This window comes from Elephas maximus, chromosome 23 (genome assembly GCF_024166365.1).
Source record: "Elephas maximus indicus isolate mEleMax1 chromosome 23, mEleMax1 primary haplotype, whole genome shotgun sequence".
Taxonomy (NCBI): Eukaryota; Metazoa; Chordata; class Mammalia; order Proboscidea; family Elephantidae; genus Elephas; species Elephas maximus.
In genome coordinates this window covers 46,915,938-46,925,172 of record NC_064841.1, presented here as the reverse complement: position 1 = coordinate 46,925,172, position 9,235 = coordinate 46,915,938, and the positions used below count along the sequence as shown (strand labels likewise).

Sequence of the window (9,235 nt, the reverse complement as noted above, 5' to 3'; positions counted from 1 at the left end):
GATTAAATGTGCCTCAAGTGGTAGCGTTTTTGGGAATATTTGAAAAGAAACTTCCTTTCACTATCACAAAGCCTATTTCTTCAAAAGACCACGCCCAGGAGAAACCCTAAAACAGCCTCCCAAGTGGCTGAAAGATTGCTCCAGAAAGAAGGAACGCTTAGGAGGCGGGCTTTAATGTCTTTGCCTTCTGATTGGCTAAGAAGAACCGTCTGCCTCCGTGATTGGTCACCACCGGGAGAGGCATGCGGTTCCGTTCCTCAAATCGAGGCAGGCAGCAATGGCGGCTGCCGAGGCTTCGACGACTGGCCTTGCCCCGTCTTCTTATCCGCACCTGGGGAGGAACAGTCGGCTGTGGGGTGCTGCCGAGATACAATGCACCGGGTGTGGGGAAAAAGTGTCCAGAGTTTCTGGTGAGGAATGCCGAGGATTAAGCTCTTCCGGCCATCCCAGACCCGGCCGGCTTGTCGGGCCCCAGCCTCCTGCTGCCGCATTGCACCTCTTGGCAGCAGGGAGAGTAAGACCTGTATAAGAGAGCTGTGGGGGGAAGTGTGCTGAGGGTGTGTTTGGGCGGTTTGAAGTGAGTCATTAAAGCAGGAATCCGCAACCAACCCCAAAGGGCACCTTTCCGCCTCTCCCTCAGCTCGCTGCACCCGGCTCTTAAAGACTCTCCCAGCCGTTAGAATGAAAGCCCCCGTGGCTTTAATCTGGTCTTTGTAGGACAGCGTGTGAGTTCTCTTGAGTACTGTTTCAAGCGCGCCCCCAGGTTTTTGAAAGAGTGGTTCATGCACTCTTTGGCTAGAAATTTAGTGAATTGCCTGGGGTCAAGAAGTAACGAAACTGATTTTCTTTCGTTTTTATTGCTAGGAGTAGTAGACCATTGTGAAGTGTTGCTGTTTTAATAAACAGATTAAATGTTTTGTGGCGATGAGTCCATTCGACTCATAGCCACCCTGTAGGACGAAGTAGAACTGCTCCGTAGGCTTTCCGAGGCGGTACTTTTTAAGTGAGCAGATCGCCATATATTTTCTCCTGTGAGAAACAGATATAGGACTTTATTAAGTGTAGCTTGGTTGTGAGCAAGTTTCAGATATTTCAGTTGGCTGAAAAAAAAATGTAAACTTTTTGTTTTTAAATCAAATTAATGTAATTATGATAATGCAATTCAGCAAGGCTATGATTTTAATTTTTTTATTAACAACAGGTGACTGATTTTATCTCGTTTTTTTTTCCATTTCGTTTTTACTTGTCTCATGAAGTCATTTAAAATGACAACCTTCCAAAGTTATATAGCTAAGGCAAATATGTTTATTATGATAAACTTCAAATTCTACTTAGAGCCTTAAAAATCTCCATATTAGTTTTTTAACCAAGGTTATGGTATTTCCTTAAATAAATGTTAAAAAAAAAAAAAAGTTGCCACAGAGTTGATTCCAGCTCAGGGTGAACCCCTTATGTATCAGAGTAGAGCTGTACTCCAAGGGTTTTCAGTGGCTGATTTTTGGAAGTAGATCGCCAGGCCTTTCTTCTGAGGCACTTCCAGGTGGACTTGAACCTTCAACTTTTCAGTTAGCAGCCAGTGTATTACCATTTGCACCACTCAGGGCTTGAAATAAATACAAGCTTTGTAAAAAGTAAAAGCCATGCCCATGTTGCTGTGTCTGTAACAACATTTAGCTTCTCTCCTTTAAAAGAGAGCCTTGCCAATATCATAGATCATCATAAGCAAGGGCTCTTCCTATAAGAGAGGAATCTTCCCAATGTGTTATGTTAGCCTTCTCTGCCTCCTTCACAGAACTGGAAGTGTAAATTAGTAGAGGGCAATATGATCAAGTAGAAAGAACACTGGACTTGAAAACAACTAAGTTGGAGTTGGGAGTATACCATTTAAGTACCTGAATCACAAAAATATATGCTTTTCATTTCTCAGTTGGGTATAATATTCCCAGTCTACTTAGGCATGATTTTTACAAGGATCACAGGAAATATGTGTCTGCACTTAAAAAAGATACGGCAAATTCAAAATATAGGTACCAAGTAACTATATGTGAATTAATGCAAATGCAAATATTTTGTAGTTCCACCTGGTTTTTCTTGACTTTTCTCTCTCTTTCTGACCTGTACAGTTTCTCCTGAATTACTTTAATAACTCACCCATTTTCTAACTAAACTAGGCATCTCTTCCTATACAATAGAATCCCCTCAGATCAGTACTGCCCATTCAGTGTAACCAAACTATGGAAAGTTTAATTCACAACAGAATTTCATCAATAGGTCACCACCATGAACTTCAGTGTGGACATGCCTTTTGTGAACTGTGCTTGTTAATAAATGAAGAATACAGCACAATTATATGCCCTGATTGTGAGGTAAGTTTCATAATTTTTCATAATGAATGCATTACAGTTTAATGTTAAAGGTAAAAATGTTGGAGAAGTAAAACATACTTCTAGTTGGAAACTAAAAACTTGGATTTTTACTGTTGAGTTGTTAAGCAAAGAAGCCTAACATAAGATAAAGCTTTTGCCATCCACCGTGTAATTGTGACCAAGGAAAATAGAAGGTTAAAGCCATACATTTATCAGCTCACATATTTTGAGTCTTTAGGGACCTTGTTGGAAAATGGTATAGTAAAAGTAACCCTGGTCTTCCTTAGTTCTTTTCCCCATCTTATTCTTAATTTTACCTCCCCTTTTCTCACCAATACCATGCAAGCAAATTTTGAACTCCCCTGCCCTTCTAACCTTTGTTTGTCATCAAATTTAGGTTTGTAGGTATGCCATAGTATAAAAAAGGCAGACAAGCTGCACAGTGGCCAAAAGTTACTGCTTATTATCAGAAGCACTAAAAATAGCACAATTGCCCTAGAACAAAAATCAATTGATCCATAAAATGAGAGCATGTTAATGATTTTAAATAAAATTACTGAGAGCACCCTTTGCATTTAACTACAAATATGAATGAGTTAAATTTATATAGCATGTTCCTGGAAAGTTGTATTAACTTACAAGTTCTTAAAGTTCCACTTGAGAGATCAGATGATGAGGATTTGTATTATTTATTTTCTGTGGCAATTTGGTAAACAATTGATATGGAGACAGAAGACCTAGAATGCAGCCCTAGTTCTGTTGCCCTAAGCTTGAGCTTCTTCATTTGTAAGATAGAAATAATACCTGCTTTGTGTTATCTCATAGGATTTTAAGAATCAAATCTGAATTATGTAAAAGTTCTGTGCAAGGTATGAGACTGTTAAAATAGATGTTACAGTCTACCCTTGATTATTTAGGTGTGGATTAACTGGTTTGCAGGTTAAACGTGGTAAAAATATGCATACTATAATTTGTGAAAGTTTTAAATATAGTAAAAACATTCGCATATTAGAAGGTGTCTATTTGCATTACAAGTCAGGGCCTTTATTGTAGAAAAATTTCATCTCCTTTCCTTTTTCAAACATGGGGTTCCTCAGATGTGGCTGTCCATATAGCTAACACAAAGGGAGCCTAGCTCATGTGGTTGTAATGGTAGATTCCTGACAGTCCCTTATATAGTGGGTAAAGAATAAGTGAAGGGAGCTGCAATTGCCTCTGTTTGTATCCATCCTGTTCTAATATTTTTAAAAAGACAGAAAAAAGTTTAACAGTAACCTTTTGTGTTTTTTGGCAAGTGATTTCATGTTGAATGGTCCTAAACCATTATACTTGTATTATTTTTAGGATTTTGGATAACATCTGTAGAAGTGTTTGTAATGTATTTACAAAATATTGGTTTTTATTTTAATTAAGGTTATAAAAAATATATTTTGTATCATTTTGACTAGTTTTATTCTAACACTTGCTTTGAGAGATATCTGTGACCTGTTCTATCCACCCCTCCTCTCACCTCCCACCCATGCTGTTACTCCACGTAATGGAGAAGTGACTGTATTTAGATACTTCAGATGTACTACAGCTGGTTCCCATTTAAAGAAGTCCTTCAAGAAACCTTCCTGAAATTGTCACCACTCTTGTGTTAATTTTTAAAGTTTATATTTTTTCTAATATCTAATATTTATTTGGAATTAGGTATAGTAAGAGTGGAAGAATCTAGTCCAAATTAGTGAAAAGTCTGAATTTATAGAATATTTAAGGAATATAATGTATGTGGTCTAAAAAAGTAAGATTTAAATATCTGTATTCACATTAGACCCATTCAGCGACTTCATGGGAGAAAGACCTGGCAAATATTATAGCCTAGAAAATCCTGTGAGGCAGTGCTGCATCACATGTTGTTGCTGAGTCAGAATCAACTCTGTGGTACCTAACAAAAACAACAATTCACATTAGATTTACATTTATAATTTATCTTTAACATTGAAGGCCTAGGTGATATTGTTTATTCTAAACTTAAACCCAAAATGATCCCATTCCAGATTAATAGGTATCTTTTTGTTCTTATTTCTGAGTTTGGGTGAGTGTGGATTGATCTGCTAATCTTTATCTTTCATAGTTGTATGGTTTTTTATAACATCTTTCTCTGCTTTTGAGTGATAGTCTAGTTAATTGATAACCATTCTGTTATTTTGTACAGCAAGATGACAGATTTTGTTCAAGGATAGGATCACATTCAGTTATTTTTCCAGAAACACTGGCATTGCTTTAAATTGCAATTCCTTGACTCCTAGTGAGGTCAGGTAGTTTTTTTATGTTTGACTTACCCTTTTCTGTGAGGATCTTTAACAGATCCTTTCAGATCCTTTGCGTATTTTCTTTTAGATTGTTTGTATTTTTCCTAACTTGTAAAAGATCTTCATGTGATAAAGATGTTAACTCTTTAACCCTTTGCCCTCTGTATTGTAAGTATTTTCTCCCAAATTTGTCAGTGTTGATTTTATTACATTTAGTCTTCAGAAATATTTCCTTCTTAAGTACATAGTTGGTTTTCCCCCACCTGTGTGGTGTCTAGGTTTTGCCTTTGATCAGAAAGACCTTCCCATTTCGAAGTTTTATATATATATATATCATCCCATATTTTCTTTCCATACTTACATCATTTTTTTAAACATATATATTTAGTCTTTTTATCATATACTTTATACGATGTAAGGTAGGTATATAACTTTATTCAGAATGATAAGAAGACTTTCCTATAACATTTAGTGAATAATCTTTCCTCCATTTAATTGAAATGTCACTTGTATTCTGTATTAAGTTTCAAGGCTCTGTTCTACTGATTTATTGTGCCAGTACCATAGTGTTGTAATTAGAGGAAAAAAAAAAAATTTTTTTTTTCCTCTTATTATATGGAGGGATAAATCTCTACTGAATGGTATTTTTAAAATTTTTGTAATTCTTGTACAATGTTTTTCCATATGAACTTTTGAATTATATTAATTTTGTATTACATGGACTGACATTTTAGGATATTAAGCCTTCCTCTCCAGGAACTTCGTGTGATGTTCCATTTATTCAATTCTTCTTTATGACCTCTAATAAAATTATTGTTTTTAATTTTCTTTACTTAGAGCCTTTATTTTTTCTTGTTAAATTTCTAAGTACTTTAGAATTTTGAACATATCTTAAGATATAATTGTAAAAAATTTACAGTAAAGTCGTATAGAATGTGTTTTAATTAATTTAATATTCTGTTTAATAGTTGCCAAATTACCAATTTCTTCCAAAAATAAAATAAGGTAGAAAGATCATATAAGCACAATTTTCTCTTTGGTTTATAGAGGATTTTAAGATCTTTAAAGTTCTGTCAAATGGGGTTGCTGTGAGTTGAAAACAACTCAAAGGCCCCTGAGGGACCTAACAAACAAACAAAAGTTACTATCAACTTTATCTATGAATGGCATACTTACATAGTTGTTGGATTCTGGATAAACAGAGTTTATTTAATGACTTTCTAGGGTTTTTTAAAATCTTATTTTGTCCTAAGGTTGCTACAACTGTAAGTACAAGACAAGGATACTATCCAATAGATGGATCTATTAAAGAAGATTCTTTTTTGGAAAAACTGCAGCCTAAAAAGTATGTCCTGTGTGCATTTATTTTAGTATTTAAAGTTTAATATATTTCAAAAAGAATAATTTTAGATTTACTGATAAAGTGTCATTCTTATGTTTGTGTTATAGCCCTTGTTTACAGAGTGTTCTTTAGGTTCCTAATTTGCTTTAGCCGTCAAGGGAATGCGGAATCCAACGCCTAAAGAAGCAGAATTAGTTTGTCTTTATTTAAAGTGAAAAAAAGAATACAAGGATTGCCCATCAAGACGAGAAAAGCTGAGAGCACATAACTAAGAAAAGTTAATGGTGCCAGATAAGAGGAAGGTGTAGAAAAAAAAATAACTTATTTCTCTGCTTACGCTTAAGAGTAGCACAATGGGGGACTTTGGTAAGAGGTGACTTGAGAGTGTTATGTCAGGAAAAATAATAACTCTAGGAGTTTTTTTTATTTTACTTTAGATGAAGGTTTGCAGAACAAACTAGTTTCTCATTAAACAGTCCACGTATTGTTTTATGACATTGGTTAACAACCCCACGACGTGTCGACACTCTCCCTTCTTGAACTTGAGTTCCCTTTTACTAGCTTTTCTGTTCCCGCCTGACTTCTAGTCCTTGCCCCTGGGTTGGTGTGCCCATTTACTCTCGTTTTGTTTTATGGGCCTGTCTAATCTTTGGCTAAGGGTAAACCTCAGGAGTGACTTCATTACTGAGCTAAAAGGGTGTCTGGGGGCATACTGTAAGGGTTTCTCCAGTCTCTGTCAGATCCGTAAATTTAGTCTTTTTTTGTGAGTTAGAATTTTGTTCCACATTTTTCTGCAGCTCTGCCTGGGACCCTTTATTATGATCCTTGTCAGAGCAGTCCGTGGTGGTAGCCAGGCACCATCTAGTTGTACTGTGCTCAGTCTGGTGGAGGCTGTGGTAGATGTGGCCTATTAGTACTTTGGACTAACCTTTCCCTTGTATCTTTAGTTTTCTTCATTCTTCCTTGCTCCCGAAGGGGTGAGATCATTGTTAGATGGCCACTCATAGGCTCTTAAGACTCTTAATGCTACTCACCAAAGTAGAATGTAGAGCATTTCCTTTCTAAACTGTGTTATGCCAATGGAGCTAGATGTTTCTGGAAACCACGGTCCCCACAGCCCTCAGCCCAGCAATTCCTTCTCTCAGGGAGTTTGGATGTATCTATGGAGCTTCCATGACCTTGCCTTGGACAAGTAGTGCTACTTTCCCCAATATTGTGTACTTTCTTACCCTTTACCAAAGTTACCACTTATCTATTGTCTGTTTAGTGCTTTTGCATCCTACCCCTCACCACCCTCGTAACCATCAAAGATTGTTTTTTTTTTTTTATTAACTTTTATTGAGCTTCAAGTGAACGTTTACAAATCAAGTCAGTCTGTCACATATAAGTTAATATACATCTTACTCCTTACTCCTACTTGCTCTCCCCCTAATAAGTCAGCCCTTTCAGTCTCTCCTTTCGTGAAAACTTTGGCAGCTTGCAACTCTCTCTATCCTCCCATCCCCCCTCCAGACAGGAGATGCCAACACAGTCTCAAGTGTCCACCTGATATAATTAGCTCATTCTTCATCAGCAACTCTCTCCCACCCACTGTCCAGTCCCTTTCATGTCTGATGAATTGTCTTCGGGGATGGTTCCCGTCCTGTGCCAACAGAAGGTTTGGGGACCATGACCACCGGGATTCCTCTAGTCACATCCAGACCATTAAGTATGGTCTTTTTATGAGAATTTGGGGTCTGCATCCCACTGATCTCCTGCTCCCTCAGGGGTTCTCTGTTGTGCTCCCTGTGAGAGCAGTCATCGATTGTGGCTGGGCACCAACTAGTTCTTCTGGTCTGAGGATAATGTAGGTCTCTGGTTCATGTGGCCCTTTCTGTCTCTTGGGCTCTTAGTTATCGTGTGACTTTGGTGTTCTTCATTCTCCTTTGCTCCAGGTGGGTTGAGACCAATTGATGCGTCTTAGATGGCCGGTTGTTAGCTTTTAAGACCCCAGATGCCACGTTTCAAAGTGGGATGCAGAATGTTTTCATAAGAGAATTATTTTGCCAATTGACTTAGAAGTCCCCTTAAACCATGGTTCCCAAACCCCCGCCCTTGCTCCGCTGACCTTTGAAGTATTCAGTTTATCCCGGAAACTTCTTTGTTTTTGGTCCAGTCCAGTCCAGTTGAGCTGACCTTCCATGTATTGAGTGTTGTCGTTCCTTCACCTAAAGCAGTTCTTATCAGCTAATTAATCAGTAAAAAACCCTCTCCCTCCCTCCCTCCCTACCCCCTCGTAACTACAAAAGTATGTGTTCGTCTCAGTTTATACTATTTCTCAAGATCTTATAATAGTGGTCTTATACAATATTTGTCCTTTTGCCTCTGACTGATTTTGCTCAGCATAATGCCTTCCAGGTTCCTCCATGTTATGAAATGTTTCACAGATTCGTCACTGTTCTTTATCGATGCGTAGTATTCCATTGTGTGAATATACCAGAATTTATTTAACCATTCATCCGTTGATGGACACCTTGGTTGCTTCCAGCTTTTTGCTATTGTAATCAGAGCTGCAATAAACATGGGTGTGCATATATCTGTTTGTGTGAAGGCTCTTGTTTCTCTAGGGTATATTCCGAGGAGTGGGATTTCTGGGTTGTATGGTAGTTCTATTTCTAACTGTTTAAGATAACGCCAGATAGATTTCCAAAGTGGTTGTACCAATTTACATTCCCACCAGCAGTGTATAAGAGTTCCAATCTCTCCGCAGCCTCTGCAACATTTATTATTTTGTGTTTTTTGGATTAATGCCAGCCTTGTTGGAGTGAGATGGAATCTCATCGTAGTTTTAATCTGCATTTCTCTAATGGCTAATGATCGAGAGCATTTTCTCATGTATCTGTTAGCTGCCTGAATATCTTCTTTAGTGAAATGTGTGTTCATATCCTTTGCCCACTTCTTGATTGGGTTGTTTGTCTTTTTGTGGTTGAGTTTTGACAGAATCATGTAGATGTTAAAGATCAGGTGCTGGTCTGAGATGTCATAGCTGAAAATTCTTTCCCAGTCTGTAGGTGGTCTTTTTACTCTTTTGGTGAAGTCTTTAGATGAGCATAGGTGTTTGATTTTTAGAAGCTCCCAGTTATCTGGTTTCTCTTCGTCATTTTTGGTAATGTTTTGTATTCTGTTTATGCCTTGTATTAGGGCTCCTAGGGTTGTCCCTATTTTTTCTTCCATGATCTTTATCGTTTTAGTCT

General features: G+C 37.5%; 1 protein-coding gene across 1 annotated transcript in view; it reads left to right on the top strand.

The window, feature by feature from the left end:
* Nucleotides 1–277: 277 nt before the first annotated feature.
* RNF17 (ring finger protein 17) overlaps nucleotides 278–9,235 on the top strand; it is a 224,083-nt gene continuing 215,125 nt past the window's right edge. Inside the window, exons 1-3 of the mRNA XM_049867103.1 lie at nucleotides 278–410; nucleotides 2,272–2,366; nucleotides 5,914–6,005. Of these exons, the coding sequence (XP_049723060.1) occupies nucleotides 278–410; nucleotides 2,272–2,366; nucleotides 5,914–6,005 (320 nt within the window). The remainder of the gene's footprint in view (nucleotides 411–2,271; nucleotides 2,367–5,913; nucleotides 6,006–9,235) is intronic.